Source organism: Pleurodeles waltl, chromosome 3_1 (genome assembly GCF_031143425.1).
Source record: "Pleurodeles waltl isolate 20211129_DDA chromosome 3_1, aPleWal1.hap1.20221129, whole genome shotgun sequence".
NCBI lineage: Eukaryota > Metazoa > Chordata > Amphibia > Caudata > Salamandridae > Pleurodeles > Pleurodeles waltl.
The window spans coordinates 400969916-400992847 of record NC_090440.1 but is presented as its reverse complement, the minus strand read 5'-3'; the positions used below and the strand labels follow the sequence as shown (position 1 = coordinate 400992847).

Here is a 22932-nt window from a genome sequence, read left to right as displayed (position 1 = left end):
CCCAAACCCACCCCAGGCCAAATTTGGCCTCAGGGACACAAGCCCCTGGGGCCCAGCCAATTAATATGAGAAGGTGGGCCAGGCAGCAACCTTCCCCAGATCAATTTGGTCCAGGGAAACCCATCCCCTACAGCTGGGCCAATAACTGAAATGGGGAGGGGGACCACGCAGTGATTATGGCCCCTGGTGCAAACCCCCCCACCCCCACCCATCCCTCAGGGCCCAGCTACTTGGTTGTGGGTGCCCTGGCCTCACCCAGGGCAGTGTTGGGGACCACAAGGTTGAGCCTTAATTTTCCACTGTTCCTGCCTCCCCGTTTCCAGTGGGATCTGGCATTGCTTCAGCATGCAGGGAGCAGCAAAAAATGCTTTCTGAAAACATGAAAAGGCCACTCCCAGCAGACAGGAGCAGTTTTCTTGCTTCCGCCCTCTAGGAGCGGACTTACTGTTGGCGCGAGCTGTCATAGCTCCCACCAAGTAAAAAAACAACTATGTCCTGAGGGCGAGAACTTCAGGCCATGGAGAGTTGGCCCTAGGGGTTGGTGAACCCCAGGGTCATGAATGGCTCCAGGAGGAGGGTCCACACCCCCTCCTTTCCTATTGCAGGACCTTCCCCGGGGAGGTGGTTGTCCTTGAGGCCGAAAATGGCCTAGTATGAGGGCTGTGCAGCCCCCCTCCTCTTGATTTCAAGTTTGCCTGGCCCCAGGTAGGTAGTGTTCCCAAGGGCCAATATCTGCCATGGGGATGCCCTCTTCATAATAAATAAGTAAATATGCCCACAGGACGTGGCCCAACAGGGGCTCAACTAGAAACAAGTGTGGGAGACTGCACTTATTTTTTTGTTATTTTTCCTCGGTTACTTTTGTGGAAAAATTAAAAGAAAATGCTTTTCAGCCCTGATGGGATCCCTGGGGGACTCCCACCACCAGGCTTAGGGGGTCAGGGTATATATAATCTGCCCCTTCCTTTTTTAAACCTTTTTTTGGAACGCTGCAAAAGCCGAGTCCCAAAATGGCTAGCAGCACTTCCTGATTGAAGTATTGGTAGCCAGTCGGACATCAGCAAAGGGTCTGTTGGATCCGCAGAGGATCTGTGTCCCTAGATATCTATATTTTTTTCTTTAATTTTTTTTTTAAACTACTGAAAGGATTTACACTAAATGGCCAAAAGAGATCTTTCTGGACCAAGATCCCCCTTTCTGCCAAATTAGGTGTATTTCCGTTCAGCGGTCCGGGCTGTAGTCGTGCTAAAAATCCCTATGGGAAAATGCATTTAAGACCCCTACTTTTTCTTGGCCCCTGCTTGACGAATTGTTATTTGGAGCAAATCTGTCCAGTAGTTTTTAAATTGTTAAATGAAAATAAATATAGGTATCTAGGGGCGTGGATCTTCCGCGGATCTGAAGTTTAATGGAAAAAAAACCTGGCCCTTCAACCAACTCCAAAAACCTGGCCCTTCAACCAACTCCTGTCACACATGGCTGAAGGCCGTGCGCGGTGGTCATTGTACCTTAGAACCTTAGAAATTCAGCAGTTACATTTGTACTTATAGTCAACAGCCAATGTGGCGGTCTGACTGCCACATTATGACCACTGCAGTCGTACCACCAGGATTAGTTAAACTTGTAATGGGCCAGACAGGGAGGTAGCCACTATGGCGGCAATCTCCCCATCGGAGGTTCAGCAGACAGGCAAAACCGTCTGCTGGACTCGTAATCAGGCCCTTAATGACTAGATTTAATTGGAGCAATAAAGCAGGTAATTTTTTTAATTGCAACATTTTTGATCGTGTTCATTACATTATGTCATAAAGTGATGAAATCAGTGGTTGGTTACAAACCATTCCGTTCTAGACCTTAGCTACATTTTCTTAGCACCAAAGTGCCCATCTGATTTTCTTAGGTGGCCTCTAACCTGCATACGTTTGCTGAATAACAGAACTGTTTCCAGTCAGCTATTGTACTTTGAGAAGTTCGTTCTCTGCCTATGTTATGACGTTGGCGAGCTGAGAAATATGTAACTTAGTCTGCTCCAAAGGCCTGTGGTCTTCGTAGTACACAGTTCACAGTTCAAACAGACCTCCCAGGAAAGCTAAACATGTTTCTCCCTGCATATGTGTCTGTATTAGACTTAAGTAACATTTTCAGATACGAAAAGGCTAAATCTCCTGATCTGATTAATCATGCAAAATGCAAGAATAAGCCTGCACATTCTGTTGCATACTCATTAAATCACATATATATTTGATACTAAAATGTGATATATTAGCAAGTGATTCCTGTAATAAAGTAAATGTTATATGATATACATATGGAATTAATACTATATGAAGCATGTGTTTAATAAATGAAATTCTGTGGGGACATATAAGAAGAAAGCTCAAAGGGCACATCACACATCTGGCTTCCTTTTTAGACACGCATACACCTGTGCACCACCGAAGAAGCCAGATGCTGTTTGGATTTTTAAATAGCCTCAAAAATTCACACAGTGCTTGATTCCTTTTTGGGGCATCCAACACTCACATGTATCTTCACCCTAGTGAGGAGTCTGACACCGTTTGAAGTTTTATCTTAGCCTCAGAAACAAATCATGCTGTCTGAGATGCAGGAACACACGTTTGTGCCCCAACGAGAAACCTGAATGCCGTTTCTGTTTTTTCTTAGCTCAAGACAAAAATCCAAACAGAGCCTGGCTTCATCTGTGGGGAAGAAATACACATGTCTGTGCCCCAGTAAGGAGCCCAGATGCTGTTTGAATTTTTTCTTGGCCTCGAAAAAAATCCAAACAACACCTGCTCCTTGCTGGGGCACAGACATGTATATGTCTGCATACCAGCAAGAAACCTGTATACTGCTTTGATTTTATATTAGCATCAGAAGAAAGGTCCAAACAGCAGCTAGCTCACATCTGGCTCCTTACTTACGCATGTCTCGGAGAATGCTAAATCTGATGTCAAATATCCCACATGTAATGCCCTGAACCCCAGTCTCTAAATGGCGTTCTAATATAGGCATATGGTTAAGACCTGAAAGCCTTGAACTGCACATGGAGAAGCAGTGATGCCTTTGAAAGCCACATGCCTGTCTTTGAGAAGAAATCCTTTTGGACTTTGAGAATCCCAGTGTAGAGGAATGAAGTAACTCAACCCGCCACCTGACCACTAGTGCCGCCAGGACACCGCCGGCCCTGCAGTGAAGAAGGCCTTAACATTGACGCAGGCTCAGAATCGAGCTGGCGCCAATGTGGTGGTGCAGTGGGTGCAGCAGCACCTATTGCGCATTTCACTGCACCCCCATTCCGCCAGCTTTTCTGCTGCGGTGTAAACCGCCATGAAAAGGCTGGCGGATGGGACTCGTAATCCAGAGCCCTGTCGGATTACAACCGCTGGGACCGCCAGGCTGCAGGCGGACTGCAGCCTGGTGGTGTCGACGGTTGGACCGCGGCGGCTCAGCCTCGGTCAGAATGGGGCGGATCGGACCGCCACTACCACAGCGGTCCGACAACCACCCCGAACCGCCAGACTCGAAATGACCCTTTGAGTGTTCAGATACGCGTATATATTGCTGCGACTAATATTCTCCTCCCTCAGCTATCGAGCACTGAACCATGCCCCTAAGACGTTCGCCAGTTGTGGATGGATCTCCACCCCCATGAATGACTAACTGTAGCTGAAGATGATTATAGGTTAAATGTGGACTTGCATTGCTTTGCAGATTTAAATATGATATGGGCCGCAATGAGAGTGTTCTCAATACTGGGTAATGTGGTCAACTTGATATCTTCAAATGTGTCAATTGGACAGCTCTGTTCAACCTGAGGCTTTCAGCAAAAGAAAGAAGGATTTGAAATTTCCAAGCAGTTTCTACGATCAAGTTTCAAGATCACAAAATTATAAGAATGAATAGAGCTTTCACAATTTAAATGTAGCATTTTTATATTTCCTATATAGAAGCAACTGATTCTAGGCCAATTTAGTAGGGGTAGGAGAATTTTAAGTTGAGATTGATAACTAGCAATTTTAATTTTGCATGGACTGCTGGGATAGGGTGAACACTCTTTTTCCTCAGGGAAGACATTTCTCCGTATTCACACTAAGTTAATCAATTGCTATGTCAACGACAGACCATAAATAGATGAGTGTTCTTTACGCCTACAAGTCATTGAAAAATCGAGTAGTTAAAATAAACTAAAATGGCTTTTGCGTTATGTCCACTGGAAAGCTGTTTTATTACTAAAGTTGTTTCAAACAAATCCCTTCTAACATCATTAACATGTGTCACGTATGTTCCAACCATGTTTTTTTAATGTGAATGCTTGTTTGTTTGAGACCATGAGACGTAAATTCCATTTTAATCTCATTCTGAGTGCAGTTTCTTAGTTTTGTGTTTTGTTGTTATAGGATTTGAAGGATGTTCCATGGTTCCGACCATCTACCCACTGGAGACACTTCATAACTCGCTTTCCCTTCGGCAGGTGAATGAGTTCCTGACCGCTGTGTGCAAAAGCTGTACTGGCTCTCATTCAAGAGGCTCCACGGGTAATAATTTGTTTTAACTGATCTAAATGTATGCAGAGGTTGTGTTTTCCGATAGCTGTATTCCATTTCAGCGCTGCAACTTAGATGTGGCAGGAAAAGCAAATTACATCACTCTTTTTTAAAGACTAGTCTGTGTTTTTTCGTAGAGGTGCTTACCAAAAGCTTACTTAGCAAACGAATCTGCTGTTTTGTAATTATTCGAATCCTCAGAACCAAATGTTCACATTAGTCCATAGAGAAAATGGGTGATAGTTATTTTGTGGCGTACTACAAATTAAATTGTACCAATCCAATTTTGAGCGTGTCCTTTTAAAAAGTGAGCTTAAAAGCCAATGGATGATTTGGCGTATGCAAGTTGTTCCCATCGCAGGAAAACTCAGCAGTGTTATGCACCACAGATAGCAACCACCTTGAGTTGTACATTTGTCAACCAGCGGTAAATGCTGCTCTGTGCTGCAACGAATACAAGTTAATACTGAATCTCACCTGTTTGCGCTCAAGATTGGTGTACTGCTCAAACAAGCTATGGCAAAAGAAACTGAGGTTTCTACATTTATATGGAATACACTCTGAGTTCTTGAGACCAGAGACGAGTCTACATGCAGTGTACCTGTTTAACTGAAGGATGACTCAAAATGAGATGAGTAAAATGGGGCAAGAAGGATAAAACACCATTCACAGTATGCATGGATGGATTATTGCACGTGCCTAAGATATAGCTTTTCTGTTTTAAAACATATGTATTAAAAGCCTTTTTTAAAGAAAAAATATATAAAAAATGTTCTTTAAAAACAAAAAAAATAATTAGTTAATGCGGGGATTATTGCTGTTCTGTAATTTCATGGCACTGAGGTCCAGTTTGCTCAGACCTGTGGGTTATTTTAGTTTAGGTCAAAAGGGAATGACCGATGAATTTGTTTCAATGTGTATGACATTTTCAATAGAGAGCTTTGCTAATAGATTTCGTTTCCATGACAGTCCGTCACAGTGCTACCATCTTGAGTTTACACTTTTAAAAGAAAGCTTTGTGACACGAGGATTTTAATATCTGTTGCTTTAATCGTTGGTACTCCGTATTTACTGATTTGAGGGGTGTCCGGACCAAGTTTTGGGATTGTACTGTAGTTTGCAACTTCTACTCCATTTTCTCTTAAGTGACCCTTTTGTGCTTACATACCTGTTATTTTCCTAATCGATTCTTGCTGTATTTCTCATTTTGCATAGCAGTGGGTTTCATGGTGTTTGAATGTCAAGTGTTTTCTGAAGAATCGGAACGGACCTTCATTGATGACACATATCCTACATAATGCTTCGGTACTGCATGCATATAGTAGCACATCTAAAGAACTTCAGCACTTCCTTCATGAAAAAGGAGCCTTGGTCAGCACATCTAAGACAGTACAAACATAATCATTAGCAAAGCCACTAGGTCTGGCTTTAATATGCTAACAAATGCAAACCGTGTTTGTGCATGCCATTTTCTACATGTGTTAATACATTAAATCACACCTACCGGCTTTGCCTCAGACTGGTTTAAACCCTAACCCAGACAAACAGACCTAAAAGACTACATTAAAGTTTTGTGTCAGTGGCACACCCAATGATATGACGGAGCCAGCTATCTCCCTTTAGAGTTTTTCAGTTGTCTGCTTTTGCCAGTTCTCTCGTCATTCGGCAGAATGTTTTTTTAAGTATTTCTGATAACTAGAAATATTTATCTAAGAACAGATTAACCCAATATAGCAAAACAGAACATGGACATTCAGTTATACACACACAACAGTTGTTCCGTGTTTCCCATAGGATTTTCTTGATATTCGTAAAAGTGCCTCCCCATAAGGGCATAATCCTGGATCACATTTCAACATATCTCCACAATCTAGGGACTACCTATCGAGGGACTGGTAATAGCTACTCTGATTTCATTATTATCTTTGATTTCTACAAACTACTACTCCCTTTATCTGTTAATTGTCTCTATCTATTGATGTTCTTACTTTTTGCTTTTCACTTAATTTCATAATTTACTACCTTATTTCTCATTCGCATAATCCAGTGAAGTGACCAGTGAGCAACATGTTAGTGCTACAGAAAACCTTTAATTAAATGAATACTTAAAAAAACCAATAATGCCTCTAGAAAGCATACTCATGCAACATTTACTGTTTTTTTAATATGTCACAGCCAACTTTAAAATAAACAGTACATTTTGCTACCTTGCTACCAATGCAGTATGCTCAAATGGAAAACATGAAAGCAAGAAAGATGCCCTAATACAAACCAGTTCAGAGCAGTGGAAGCATAGTCAGGCATGCCAATTCAAGTATTCCATAAAACAGCAGAATCCCATCATGCCCTCCAGTGACGGGCATTTTGCTTTTTGGAGCACAGAGAAGAGGGCACCACTATACCTACGTTCAAATCTGCGGGGCTGAAAACAGGAAGGAGGTCAAGATTTTTATGAATTTAGAGAAAATATCCATGGTTAAGAATCAGTATTACAAGTAACAAGAGCGTGAAAACCCTGTAACTTCACTAACTCTGATATTCATGATTCGACTGCCACTGTTTTGTTTACCAACTTCGTTCAGACGTTTCTGCCTTTTGTCCAATAGTTTTTGTATTGTTTCGTTCATACTTGCGATAGAGGGTGTCATCCCAGTTTTCATTTATGTGCTGTTCGGATTAGCAGCCATTCATTTCCGATTCACTTTACTTAACTCTGCTTCCTCTGTTCTATGAGTTTCTTACGTCAGAGTGCCACTTCACAGAGAGATTATTAATGCTTAAAACTTGCTTGGGTCACGGGTTTCACTTCAGTTTTGTTCCTTTTTCCGGGTTGTAGATTTTGTTCTCAATATCTACTTGTTCGAGGGAGGGGATGCTTCAGGAATTTACTTGTACTGTAACAAAAATTCCTCCTTTTAGTGTTATGAACTGTGGTGACAAATTACATCAGTGTTCTCATTATAGCAGAGTTCATGTTATATCAGGGATGGGACTCTAGCAAGGCTCTGATTTCGACATCATTGCCAAATCTACATACAGAGGTAGGAAGTAGGCGAGAAGCAGTAGTCCCTGGGGTGGAAGCCCTGTGAGACTGGGCAGTCCCAGAAACTAACATGTTAAGATGTATTCACCAACTCCTCTCTTTTCTCTTCCCACATTGGAAAAGGTTGGAAATGTACTCTTTACAATGCAGGAGTGAAACGTCTCCCATTGTGGGGGAGGGGAGGAACGGTGTAATAGGAAAGTGCCTATACATGTGTAAATGTGTGTGTATGTTAATGCGAAAGTGGAATTCGTAAACATTTACTAGTTCAGTTTCCAAAGCTACATCCTTTAACTCTTGTGAATTCTTGAAAGTCGTGCACCGTTTGTGCCTCCCTTTGGAATGGGGCCACTAACTTATTTGCATGTTGCCCACAATGGTTTTATACTGGTTCTCCATTATTAATCTATTTTGTAAATATTGGCATGTATGTAATACCATTTACTAAATGATATTCACAGAAAAACTGAGCAGGAAAGGAAACAGAGTGACTGGTGACTGACACGTTCTGCGCAGCTCAGATCCACAGTGGGTGCTTTTTGGTATGCCAAAGATGCACGAAAGGCAAGCCCATCTGTGCCCAACTGCACTTGGATCATGCCAGTCACCATTCACTCTGTTCATATTCCTGTTCTGTTGTCAACTCACCTAAATTAATCTCGGGCGACTTCCACCATTTAGGGCCCAAAAGTAGGTCTTAAAGTAGCAATCATCTTTTGACTGTCTTTTTTTTTTTTTACCATGAGCTGTGGTTCTAGCATAAGTGCTTCTCCCATTTCCACAATCAACTCTTCTCCTAAGTGCTACCTTATTAGTTGCAGATCTCGTCCTAAACACGAAGATGACCTCTTTGATTTTATCACCTCTGTTCAACCAAATATTGTATTCTTGACTGAGCACAGTATCTCGGCCCCAGATATTGTGAAAGCAGTGGCCCGGGATTATACCTTCTCTGGCCAGAACCTCATTGGTAAACTGGTTCATAGTCTTGCCATTGTTACACATTCACCTTTTAGTTCCTAAACCTTTCAAATGTACTTGTGAGACACTGGTATTCTGATAGTGACTTCTAATTGCAGATTCCTCACTATGTGAATTTTCCTAGGCACCTGACTGAATCCAGAAACTATAAACAATTCCCTTGCCCACCTATAGGTGCTGTAATGCATCTCCGCTTCCGATCCATCTGCTCCAGATATTACGTCAGAGCCCCCATATATACACCACCTCAGCGAGCTGTCAGTTCCTTTCTTTCGGTGCCTTCAAATGCTGATCCAGAGCTAGCAGTGCTGTCTCTTGACAGCACCTTACCTCGTTTTTTTCACGCAAAATTTCAGTGTACAGATATAGGTGCCAAAACTACAGGGTTCAAACCTTGTTGTGAATGTCAGTAACAGTGGTCACACGAAACACATGAAGTCTGCCAGTGGTGCCTCAGTGCCACACATTACACATAGTCATGCTTATGTTGTGCCAAAATGAACAGTCGTGCAATTCGAGACTGCGCCGCTAAGGTCACCATCCCCAAACCCTAGAAGAAGTCTCAAAAGCAGTCCTGGACCCAGCTGAGAACATGGTCATGCTCCTGCTCCCAGGACCGATCCCGAGACTGCTCCGCATTGAGATCCAGGAGTTAAAGTAAGTCGAAGAATCACAATAAAACGCACAAATCTCCGTCGTCCCACCACTCACATCACTCTGAGCTGTGCAACGTCATTGCTACCTCTAGGCCTCGTAGCTCCTCAAAAGAATGAACTCTATAAGTGCTTCTGATCGTCCTCATCCTTGCGCAGCAGACAACCATCTGAACATCTCAACTACACTTCGAAGGCGGAAGTGCAGCTTCATCGCCTTGGTCCAAAAAGGTCCCTCAGCTTCTATGTGGATCAGACCAGAGATTACCGACAGGATGACCAACTTTTCATCGGGTTCTCTGGTGCTAAGAAAGGCAAAGCAGTGCAGAAGAGGACCATCTCTAGATGGACTGTTTTATGCAAAAACACCTGATACAGGCTATCCAAAAATAAATTCTACTTATAGGAAAGGTCACACATTAAATAATGTGTTTACCCAGGAGGGCCTGGTTTCATTAGAGAAATTCTGGAACTCACTTTGACCGATCATATAGGTCAATGTTTTATTATTAATTTACAGGTGAGTTACATTCCCCTTGTTTCTTGAGGAACCATTTGGTCATGTGGCTGGTCATACCTAATTATCCCATTTCTTGCACAGCATCTAGATACAAGCAGGCTAGCCTATACTGGTACTGTTGTTAACATCACTGAGAAATGTTACTCTTGGATTACCAAGCCTTGTATAATACCATCCTTGACTCTCCAATTCCATAGAAGCCAGCCCTCACCATATGGTATAATGGGGATCTGCTTGTAACACACAGAATTTGGAAGAAACTAGAGATAATATGCATATAGTCCTTTGGTAAGACATACCTAGAAAGAAGAGTTATGCAATTATAGTAAGCTTTTCGGGCAAGTTAGATCCAATTACTATCTTTTTCGAATTTTTAGCTCAGTTAACTCCTCAAAGAAGATTTTTTTAAATGTATCAATTGATTGCACATCCCACAAAACCAGCCACTTCACACTTCTTTCCATCTAATGTCTGTAATACTCTTTAACATTTTTCATGACAAAATAACTGAACTGATTTATCTATCCCTACACCCTTCATTTCCTTTGCAGTGATTGATTCCTTCTCATCTTTGGATTGGATAACATTTACAGAACCACTTCTTCCATATATTACATTTTATCTTACCACAGTCTCTTCTGGTTTACTGTTAGAAACTATTACAATGGATGAATGAAGATCATAAAAATGTCTGCTGTGTAAATTCTATACAGTCATTGGCTCGATTTGCAGCAGTTCACTATCCTCAAGTCAGTTTCCCAATTCATGGAAACTGGCAGTGATCATTACTCTTCTCAAGATGGATCAATTTTTCCAAATTATAGACCAATTTCTCTCATTCCATTTTTTGCCAAAATAATGTGTTATTCAACAACTTAACACTTTTCTGGAATTGTGTGCCCTCCTAAATTCACAATAATCCGGTTTCTAAGCACTGACCCTTTGTTGATAGCAGCTACAGATGACATCAAACTTGCCTTAAATGAGGGTGGAAGCGCCATCCTCATAATTTTTTACCTCTTTGCCCCTTTTAACATGGTCTTTCACAACATACTGCTTACCAGAATGACAGCAATAAGTATTGGGGGCGCTGTGTGGAACTGCTATTGGTCCTTCCTGAGTTGCAACATGCATGGAATCTCCTTAGACAATTCATGCTCCACTTTTAAATCTGTTCCATGTGTTTCCCTTCAGGAATCATCCCTAAAGTTCTGTCTTTGTAACCATTACGTTGTTCCCATTCACTAATTGAATTTTGTATTTACTGACTACACTCAGAACTTTTTTAAGGTTGAGGGCTCCCTCTCTGAGGGTCAGACATACAGGGAGTGCAGAATTATTAGGCAAATGAGTATTTTGACCACATCATCCTCTTTATGCATGTTGTCTTACTCCAAGCTGTATAGGCTCGAAAGCCTACTACCAATTAAGCATATTAGGTGATGTGCATCTCTGTAATGAGAAGGGGTGTGGTCTAATGACATCAACACCCTCTATCAGGTGTGCATAATTATTAGGCAACTTCCTTTCCTTTGGCAAAATGGGTCAAAAGAAGGACTTGACAGGCTCAGAAAAGTCAAAAATAGTGAGATATCTTGCAGGGGGATGCAGCACTCTTAAAATTGCAAAGCTTCTGAAGCGTGATTATCGAACAATCAAGCGTTTCATTCAAAATAGTCAACAGGGTCGCAAGAAGCGTGTGGAAAAACCAAGGCGCAAAATAACTGCCCATGAACTGAGAAAAGTCAAGCGTGCAGCTGCCACGATGCCACTTGCCACCAGTTTGGCCATATTTCAGAGCTGCAACATCACTGGAGTGGCCAAAAGCACAAGGTGTGCAATACTCAGAGACATGGCCAAGGTAAGAAAGGCTGAAAGACGACCACCACTGAACAAGACACACAAGCTGAAACGTCAAGACTGGGCCAAGAAATATCTCAAGACTGATTTTTCTAAGGTTTTATGGACTGATGAAATGAGAGTGAGTCTTGATGGGCCAGATGGATGGGCCCGTGGCTAGATTGGTAAAGGGCAGAGAGCTCCAGTCCGACTCAGACGCCAGCAAGGTGGAGGTGGAGTAGTGGTTTGGGCTGGTATCATCAAAGATGAGCTTGTGGGGCCTTTTCGGGTTGAGGATGGAGTCAAGCTCAACTCCCAGTCCTACTGCCAGTTCCTGGAAGACACCTTCTTCAAGCAGTGGTACAGGAAGAAGTCTGCATCCTTCAAGAAAAACATGATTTTCATGCAGGACAATGCTCCATCACACGCGTCCAAGTACTCCACAGCGTGGCTGGCAAGAAAGGGTATAAAAGAAGGAAATCTAATGACATGGCCTCCTTGTTCACCTGATCTGAACCCCATTGAGAACCTGTGGTCCATCATCAAATGTGAGATTTACAAGGAGGGAAAACAGTACACCTCTCTGAACAGTGTCTGGGAGGCTGTGGTTGCTGCTGCACGCAATGTTGATGGTGAACAGATCAAAACACTGACAGAATCCATGGATGGCAGGCTTTTGAGTGTCCTTGCAAAGAAAGGTGGCTATATTGGTCACTGATTTTTTTTTGTTTTGTTTTTGAATGTCAGAAATGTATATTTGTGAATGTTGAGATGTTATATTGGTTTCACTGATAATAATAAATAATTGAAATGGGTATATATTTTTTTTTGTTGAGTTGCCTAATAATTATGCACAGTAATAGTCACCTGCACACACAGATATCCCCCTAACATAGCTAAAACTAAAAACAAACTAAAAACTACTTCCAAAAATATTCAGCTTTGATATTAATGAGTTTTTTGGGTTCATTGAGAACATGGTTGTTGTTCAATAATAAAATTAATCCTCAAAAATACAACTTGCCTAATAATTCTGCACTCCCTGTATGCAGAGCCATGCTTGGTTGCGCACTGGCTACTTGGATAGATGACAAGTCCCTGTGTTTAAACACCCCTAAGAAGTAAATTCTAGTCTTAGTGAACCTAGATCTGTGAGCCTCTCACTAGTGGCCCAGCTCTTTTGACACCCCCTCCAAAGACAATTGAATGAGCACAAAACTTGGGAGTGATCTTGAACAATTCTATCCTTCAAAAATCAAATGTCACAGCTCATATACACTTTTTACCTCATGATGAAAGTATTCTGAAAGATCACCACTTATTACTTTTTGAATCTCAAAGGATTTTAGTCCAGTCTTTAATATGAAGTAGACTAGACTTTTTTTAAAACATATTTTATTGAGTTTGCTGTTAAACAAAAAACACAGCCCATCAGGCCGACGATACAATTAACAGTTTCAAAGAAAAGTACAAAGAAAATCAGAACTGTCTGCAAACATGATTCCCTTTGCCCCCCGACCAAGCAGTTAGTATTTAAGCAGTCCGACCAAGCAGTTAGTATTTAAGCAGTACTGGGAGCTGCATACATTACTCAACGTTCCATATTCACTTTGGTTACACTCAGCCTGTAGATGCTCTCATTTCGTCATCCAACGAAGAATACATTGGCCAAATAGGTTCCAGAACGATACCACGATAATCCACCCACACTTGCCATATTTTAAGTGTTTCTGTGGGCAACCTCTTGCCTTATATACTGCCACCTCCATCCCATACAATGGTCCATACCACTCTTCCACACCCCCAAGGATGGGGGAGGGGGGAATTCAGCCTTCCACTCCTGTGCTATGTCTCGTTTCTCCAAGGTGAGGCCTAGGTATAAGAGGGATAAGCGATACTTATTACCACCCAGATCACTGGTGAGATGCAGCAGAGTGAGTTTCGGATCCATTGGGATTGATCAGGCGAGCCCTTCACACAGACAAGCTGTCACCCACGGCAGTATCGCTGCAGAGCTGGGCAGCTCCACACCATGCATATCAATGTGCCCTCCTCTGTACCACACTAAAGACAAGTATGAGATGCCACCAAACCCATGCACCAGAGCCTATGACACGTAAAGTAGATTCTGTGAAGATATTTAAGTTGAATACGCTGCAGCCGGGATACTATTGCAGTAACATGTGGCACTCCCAGTGCCTCTGTCCAGTCCTCGTTTTCAAGGGTCCCCACATGTCTCCCATGTGGTTCTGAGAGCCTGGAACACATTGGCTTGATTGAATATGTGTTTAGTATGTCCGTGCAAGTTTATGGTTTCCCATCAACACTTTACCCTCTAAAGGATTAAATTCAAGTAGAGCCTCCAGGTCCACTGTATATGGGGTCAGGGAGTGGCAGGGTGGGAGATACCTTTGAAACTGACTGTGGTGAAGTTGGTATTCCATTTGTAAAATTTGAAAGGACAGTCCCATGCATCACGTCCCCAAGTGTGGAGATCCCGATGAGGTCCCATTGACAGAGCACTCCAGAGAGGTCACTTGCAAAAGAAGGTTACCGCTCCACAGGGGCGTCTGTTCTGTCGATCTGTTCCACCACGCTATTTGGCAGAGGGAGGAATACCACAAGGCAAAGATCTGCTTCTTCGCCGGGGGAAGATTCCTCTCATCGCCCCCTTCTCATATAAATAAGACAGGACATGTACATTTCCCCTGGCCTATTTTTCCAATTGTTATACAGGGTCGCACGGAGAACCATACCGCCAATCATTGAATATTAAGAGATGTGATGCACAATAGTATGACTCTGTCGGCTGCCACTATATCCTGACAATAGGTGGACTGGAAGATTTTGTTTTGTGCTATGCGTGGAGTTCCACCATCCTATAAGAAGGCTGCAAGGATAGCATACACAGCGACTAAACCATTTCTCTGGGAGATCATATTGGAAGTTCTGCAGCTAGTACAAAAACATCGGCAAAGACACCATCTTGAAAATGGCGGACTGGCCAGTCAGGGATAGCGGCAAGACGGACCATATGTGGACATCTTCTCTTAAGCGAGCCAGTATTGGTTCCAAGTTAAGTGTCCACGCCATGGATTTATTAGGGGATATGACCAGGCCAAGATATTTAAACTCATATATCGTCACCTGCAGTCCAGAAGCCCAATCCAGAGGTAGGGAACCGCCCCACTTCCGGGAAGACAGTGGATTTGGATACATTAACGTACAGACCTGAGATCTCCCCAAAAACTTCCATAATCTTTAACACGAGGATCAGATTCAGCCAGGGAAGAGAGAAAGAAAAGGACTTCTGCACACAACACTATCCTATCCGATAGTTCCCCTCTCCACTGGAATCTCTGCACCTTGGCGTCCATTCTCACCCAGATCGCCAGAGACTCTATAACAAGAATGAACAACAGGGGGCACAAGGAACAGCCCTTTTAATCTCGACCATTGAAATTCTGTCATTTACTGGTCTCTTGAACTCACTGGTTCACATATTGCAACTTGTACAAAACACTGCATCACAATGTGACATATTGCAACTTGTACAAAACACTGCATCACAATGTGACTAAAGTTGCCTCAGCATCTTTACATTGGCTATCATTCCCTAAACATATAGTTTTGTAAACACTCTGTATATGTCCTAAAGCCCTGTTCTCAACCACCCCAATTCTTATGCCGTCTTTACTTGCTTTCTACAAACCCTTATGCAATTTAAGATATGCTCATTTTTCAGCATTGAACATCCCTCTTTTAAAAAAAATCTCATACAAGAGGGCGAGCTTGCTCTATAGTTATAGCTTCCTTACATGATAGTCTTCCATTCTGCTGGCTATCAAATCTTTCCCAATTTCACAAAGAAGTGGAGACCTAATTTTTCCCCTTTCAATAGTAATCCTACCACATTGTGGCTAATGTTCTCTGGGTGCCAGGATATTGTCTGGTGATAGCATGCTTTACAATTAAAATTAATATAACATAACACTACTACTTCCCCATTTAGTGTTGGGTAGTGGGACCTTGACTTGGCTTTGACGTGTCATATAGGTCAACCATTTCAGACTGTTCATTCATAAGATTTCAAATTCCTTACTTATAAAATAGCTTTTCTACTTGCAGGCATATGTGCTATGAAGGCTACTGAGTTTCAGGCATTGTTGGCTACTGCTCCGTTTACCGTTTTCTCAAGAGAAGGTGTGACTTGTGGGTGAAACCTTCGTTATTACATAAAGTAGTTTCTCATATTCACTTATGGAAGGTCATTCTTGTGCCCTTCTTCACATGGTTCAAAGGAACATTCACACCATCTTGATCCATGTAGGGCTTTAAATCATAATATTCATTGGGCTATATCATTGAGAAGGGATTCAGTTGTTTCCTTGATGCACAATGGGTTTCTTCGAAAGTGATTCATTTTTATAATTTGGAGGGCAACCCAGCATTGGAGAGCTTCATGGCCCACTTCTGCTTTAAATGCAGTATTCTAATTCAGAATGTATGTAATGCAGTAATGTCGACATCTTCCCATTTACAAAGCATTATTTAATTGCCTCTATACAAAGACACCACTCTTATTTTGGTAGAGCAGTTCTTCAGTCTATTCTTCTTGATAGTTGAATCTCTTGACCCTCTGTCATAATGTTACCTAGGAGGGCTTATAAAGAACCTGCAGGAGTGAATATCTATTAAAAGAACAAATTACTTGCCTTCAGTAACATTCTTTCTGGCGAATAGCTTTCTTTTGTATGACTCTGTCTGTGAAACACAATACCTCTGCCCAGCCACGGAAAATATGGGCTGGACTGACTTCATCTGGACTTGTGCGCTTTACATAAATGATGACATCACTTCCGGTACCTCCCAGTGACCCTAGCCAGCACAGTGTTGGATGCCACTTAGAGTTGGTGATGAAAAATGGTTTCAGAATGTCCTAGTACAGTTTGATGCTTGGCTTTCTAGTTCACTTAAGGAGCCTGTGGGAACTACAAAGTTCCTCAGAAAACTTTACTGACGGTAGGTAACTTGTTTGTCTGGAACTCAAAATGGCTGTGGCATTTCAAATTTCCACATTGGCTAATCATCTGTGTAACTCGACTCTGGAGTCTTTGTCCAGAAATGTGTAGTGAGAAAACAGTCTCTTTCATGTTAAGTGGATGTTGGTCTATCTTAGCGGGTCATTTGGTAGGGAATCGGTCCTGGAAAAATGAGTTGAATTGCCGATGATAGAGGTCCTTTGTTGTGGTCAAGATCACTTATGCAGTTGGGGTCCTGGTAGATAAAACTGAGTGGATTACTCTTCATTTTGCGATGTGTTTTTTTCTCCTTTTTGGATGCCTTGCGACACAGACGAGGGTGTCATTTTCAGGGTTCAGGAAGTACACAAGTTGAGCTGAAAATGGAGGAGTATTTCTTGAATATCACTAGGAAGCCAAGACTGTGAAGACAATTTACTGTGAGACTGAATTGAACCTGAGGCAAATGATGAAGCTTAATACTCTTGGTTCAAGAAAGGTCACTACCGCTCTGATTATCATAGTGAATTACCAAGTGGCAGAGTCCTCGAAAAAGAAGCAATGGAAACTGCAACTCAACTCACCTGTTTGGAACTTCATGAACTGCTGTTGTGCAAACCAGATTTGCTCACTGGTAAGATTGTTCCAAAGTATGTAAACCTCTCCTTCTCAAAGTGTAATAGACTACTTTGAACAAGTTCAAATATTTGATAGGTCTGGGGTATTTCCATTTTAGGCACAATAGAAATATGGAGATTACAATGTCCCCTTCACAGGAATCTGGTATTATATCTCACTTACACACTAGGTCATGTACTTGTTTATCAACTAACAAATGGAGATGGATGAATGTTGGACTGGGCTATTTCAGAAATCCGTGTGATAGCCAGTCTCAGTTTACAGAATTGGGGGCTTTTTTGACCCATGCTATTTTTTATCTTTTGCTCTCACCCACGAAGTGTGAGGAAGAAAATGGTGACTGTGATCTAAAGTCTTAGGAAAGAGGGATTATACTTGTATTTGATTAAGACTTCTAGCCTCATATTCTTTACCTTTGCATATCCCCAGGCATCAGACTGGATTCAAAAGAATTTTGAGCAGTACCCCTGCACACCGGTAGGTGTCGTCGTTCGGCTCCACGTCACCATTGTTCGCACCACAAGTGACTGCACAGTACCTATATAGGTTCCACCTCAGCATGTTGACATTAGTTCTTTCCTTTCCATGCCAGATAGTGCTGATCCAGATTGATCTACCCCTTAGTTGCTTTTTGACTGGCCTTTTTTGACTTTTTCTCAACCCTTTTGAGATTTTAGCTCCTGGTGGGAGGATTTCACAAAAGGAACCGGCTGGTTTTAAACCATTTGGAGCCTGTTACAGGCAAATGTCCGTGACAGACGCTCACTTGGTGTGTTTGTGGTGCCTGGTACTGGGATGTGATTCCAAGGTGTGTGAGGTTGATGCACCATGCTCCCCAAGGTGCTGAGGGAGCGCCCCCATAAGCTCCTTGCTGCCTAACATTGGTCCATTCCATGACGCTTGAGGTCCCATTTATGTGGGAGGTCCCAGGACAGTTCCCCTAACCCCTCCCGATGTTCTTCATCTCAGACAAATTAATCGGGGAAGTCAGACAAACAGTTGAAGAAGTCCAAACACTCGTTGACTTCCATGGTCCCTCGACGTCATCCAACGAGACGAGGAAGCTTTGGCACTCCAGTCCTGACAACTCAGCTGGACCTGATCCTGGGTTCACTCCTCGTTTTGCCAATTTTCCCAGAGCCAGAAGGAACCCCACCCAACTAAAAAAGTTTTAGGAGGCCATGCACCTCATCTTTGGGTGGCACAGCCCCTTTGGAGGGGTTTTGGGCCTCATGGGAGAGGCCCCCTCTTAAGACCACGCTGTCGGGTTTGTCCTTGGTGCCATTGGTGCCCCAAGGATCTGGAGCGGAGCGAGACCGAGAGCTTTCTTAGCACCTGCTCCAGTGTCGACACCCCTAGGCGACGCAGTCCCCATCATTATTCTCGACTCCAACATGGAGCCGGATGGGTGTTGTCCGGCACCGACCAAGGACATTCTTTATGGGGTGCAACCAGCGCCTTGATTGATGGATAGGCGTGGTGATGGAGACATTTAGGAGGGGTCTATGGACCCTTATGAAGACCCAGTTGAGGAGGACAACTGGAATGAGGAACTGAGTGAGGCCTGTAGGTTCGACACCTCACCTGACACTGTCCTGGTTTCTTCTCCTACCGTGACTACGGAGGAGGAAGCCTCATTTACGGTGGTGGTGCACAGGGCGACTGGGGTCCTGAACCTTAATGTACCCTCAGAGGCAGTCAAGACTAACATCTTGACAGAGGTGTTTCAGCCGGGAGTCACCCCCTCAGAACCTTACTCCCATTTATTGAAACCCTTACCTATACCTTACTTGGGGCCTTTTCCAAACACTGCAGAGGCTCATTTGAATAGGACTATTGCCTGCGGCCATTGTGTAGTTCCTGGGGATTCTAGTTTCCCTGGCTGAGAACATCTGGCTCTTCATGGGATGTCCAGGCTTCCCTCATGGACATGCCCTTTGATGGCTTTTGCCTTTTTGGAGAGAGGGTGGATTCAGTGCTGAAGCTCTTCAAGGACAGTGGGCCTAGAGCCAGGTCCTTAGTGTGGCCTCTCGTCAACCCACATCCATGTCCTGCCAGCCCACAAATGCTATCTGCATTTCACGGTGGGCCAAGAGCACTTTCAGTTTGGTGTGCTACCTTTCGGCCTTACCAGCTCCCCTTGTGTGTTCACCAAGGTAATGGTGGTGTTAGCAGCTTATCTGTGGAGGTCGGTGATTTCAGTCTTCCCTTACCTCAAAGACTGGCTGTTGGAGTCGGGCTCACCCAGGCAGTTGCCACCCACCTTCAGACTATGGAGAACCTCCTACACTGGTTCCTCTCTGACCCTCCCTTTCATCTGAGCTGTTCTAGACACGGTGCAATTTCGGGCCTATCCTCCTAAATGGCAAATCCAGGATATTCAGGATACTGATGTTTCAGCCTCTGTTCTGGATTTCGGTGATAATTACTCTAAGGCTGTTGGGCCTCATGACCTCCTGCATCCTGCTGGTAACATATGCCTGTTGGCATATGCAGGCTCTGCAGAGAGACCTGATGGCCCATGGTGCGCAGTATCAGTTTAATCTCTCCAACATGGTCCAGATCTCCGAGGAAACTACAAAAGACCTGCAGTGGTGGCTAATGAACTACAATTGGGTCAGTCGCAGACCAGCCCAGACAGATCTAATGGTGGTGATAGATGCATAACTCCTGGGCTGGGGTGACTATCTGGGAGAGGTGGAGATCAGAGGACTCTAGTCTGTCGGAGTCCGAGCTCCGCATAAACCTGTTGGAGCTTCGGGCGATTTGCTTGGCATTAGAAGTCTTTCTTCCTTTAATCAGGGGGAGGCTTGTGCGGCTGTTCACGGGCAACACCCACACCATGTGGTAGTGCAACAAGCAGGGCGGGGTGGGGTCATGGACCCTGTGTCAAGAGGCCCCACTCCTCTGGAAATGGCTGGAACGTTAGGGCATTTCCATGGAGGTTCAAAACCTGGTGGGCTTTCTGAACGCCAGAGCGGACAAACTTAGCTGCAGATGCCTAGTAGATTACAAATGGCATCTCTATCCAGAGATGGCACAAGGTCTTTTTCAGCTATGGGGAGAACCTTGGTTAGATCTGTTTACTACCAACGACAATGTGCAATGTGAGCAATTTTGCGCGCTGGAGTTTTCAAGGCAACACTTGCTCAGAGGCACTTTCGCCTCAAGTGGAACTTCATCCTCCTGCACGCCTTTCTGCAAATACGACTTCTGCCCAGAGTTCTCAAGAAGATCGGAAGAGACTGGGCCCAAGTCATTCTTTTGGGTCCGGATTGGACACAGAGAGGCTCGTATCCCAAGCTGTTGAGCATGATCATCGGTGCTCCAGTCAGACTGCCTTCTCGAGAATACCTCCTGTTGCAGCAACAGGGCAGGGTTCTACACCTGAACCTGCACACTCTCCATCTTCATGCGTGGATCTTGAGCAGCAACAGGTGGCAGCTTTTGACCTTCCTCCCGAAGTCTGTAACGTTATTTTGCCAGCCAGGCGTCCCTCCAAGTTGGCATATGCCTGCCATTGAGACAAGTATCTGTCATGTTGTGTTTCCCACAACATTAACTCCATTCCTCGCTCAAGTTTTATTGTTTACATTATCCTTGGCCCAGCAGGCCTCTGCTCTGGGCACAGTTAAGGGTTACCTTTCTGTCAACTCAGCATTTTTGTGGTTGGCAGACCAACCCTCTCTCTTTAGGTCACCCATAGTGGCTTGGCTCCTTAAAAGCCTGCAACATATGTTTTCCCCCTACACCATTAATAATGCTTCTGTAGAACCTCAATTTGGTTCTCACATTTCTTATGATTATACCCTTTGAGCCTCTCCACAGTTGCCCTCTCAGGCTCTTGATCTTAAAAACTGCCTTCTTAAGGGCCATAACATCGGCCAGGATGTTCAGCGAGTTACAGGCACTCTCAGCACACCCTCCATGTATTGCTTTCTCTCTGGGCAAGCTGGTCCTCCAAACATGTGCCTCCTTCCTTCCCAAGGTTGTGGTTCCATTCCAGATGGGCCAGAATATCACCCTGTCTACTTTCTTTGCTTCTCCCCATCCCTCCAAAGAGGAGGAGAGACACCATAATCTGGACCCAAAAAGAGAGCTTGACTGCCCAAAAGAGTTCTGGGTGGATGATTAACTCTTTCTGGGCTATGTGGGAGCCAAGAATGGGAAAGCTGTGCAGATGCGGTCTATCATGTGATGAGATCTGCTACGAGTTTGCCAAGAAACAGCCCCTTGAGGTCTTAAGAGCTCACTTCACCAGAGCCAAAGCTGCAACCACTGCCTTAGCACGTGGCGTTCTGCCAGTCAGTGACGTGGGCATCACTGCACACGTTCACAAAACATACTGCATGGACAGTAAGGTCTGTCGTGCTAGGCACTTTGCCTGTCCAGTCCTGCAGGACTTTTTGGTTTAATTGGGTTCGCAGACCCACCTACAGGGAGGTATTGCTAGGGTAGCTATTCAAAGGTAATATAAACCTAGGATAATAAAATCAGCCAGAAGTCTCTATCAGATTAAGGGCCAGATGTATCAAAAAAACAAATTGCATTTCTTAAATAGCGAATTTTAAGAAATCGCTATTTAAGAAATGCAAAATGGTATGTATGATTTTTGCGATTCGATAATAGCGATTTCTTAAAATTCGCAAATGCTATTACCGAATCGCAAATAGAGAATCCAACTCCATTTGCACCCATGGGCCTGCTGCAAATGGTTTTGCACTTCCTAAATGGGAATTCCAGTTAGGAATTCGCAATTTAGGAAATGCAAATCCCAGGGTGCTGGGGGCCTAAGGCCCCCTCTGCTGCACCCCAAAAATATTTTTGCGGACATGTGAAGCACACACATGCCTTAGGGGCATGTGTGCGCTACATGTCAATGTTAAAAATGCATTTAAAATGCATTTTTAAAATTTGCACATGGTTACCACCAAACTTTTGTTGGTTTAGGAAATGCTTGATACATGTGCTTAAGAAATCGCAAATAAGGATTCCTTATTTGCGATTTCCTATTTAGAGAATTGCAATTTGCGATTCTCTAAATGGGGTCGCAATTTTAAGGAATCGCTATTTTTGCGATTCCTTAAAATTGCACTGCGAATGCCTTTCATACATTCTGAAAGGCATTTTTGCATTCGCAAACGGTCGAATTTTGCGATTCGCACCGTTTACGAATGCAAAATCGCTTGATACATCTGGCCCTAAGTTTCTTACCTTCGTTTGTCTGGTATAGACTCCTTCTAGTTGCAGATTTCTTATTGACCCTCCCATCCTACCCGCTCTGCGAACTGGTTCAGGTGTAAGAGATACCCTCTCATCTTAGCCTTTTCCACACCAGTGGCCAATTCTCATCGTGGCTCCGTGCTCCTGGTGTAGAAAGTTGTCAAAGTACCTGACGTCAGCATGCAGAGGTTTTGCCTATATAGGTACTGCACACATCACTTCCGGCGCAGACGGCACAGACTCAGACTTTAGCAATGCTACCTACCAGCACACAGAGGTACTGCTCGAAAATATTGTAGATCTAGTCTTCCACATGGGGATATTCAAAGGTAAGGAATCTGGGGCTAGATAGTGTCTTTACCAGACAAGACATTACTTGTTCTTCACTGCTTTTACTGATGGCATACAAACTTTGTTCCAGATGAGTTCCAAGGATGAATGACACACATCTGTTAGAGAGGCCCAC

General features: G+C 43.6%; 1 protein-coding gene across 14 annotated transcripts in view; it reads left to right on the top strand.

The window, feature by feature from the left end:
* PPIP5K1 (diphosphoinositol pentakisphosphate kinase 1) overlaps window positions 1-22932 on the top strand; it is a 1126642-nt gene that overhangs the window by 1090256 nt on the left and 13454 nt on the right. For all 14 annotated transcript variants that reach the window (XM_069222621.1, XM_069222618.1, XM_069222612.1 and 11 more), the window contains one exon: window positions 4401-4538. In XM_069222621.1, the coding sequence (XP_069078722.1) occupies window positions 4401-4538 (138 nt within the window). The remainder of the gene's footprint in view (window positions 1-4400; window positions 4539-22932) is intronic.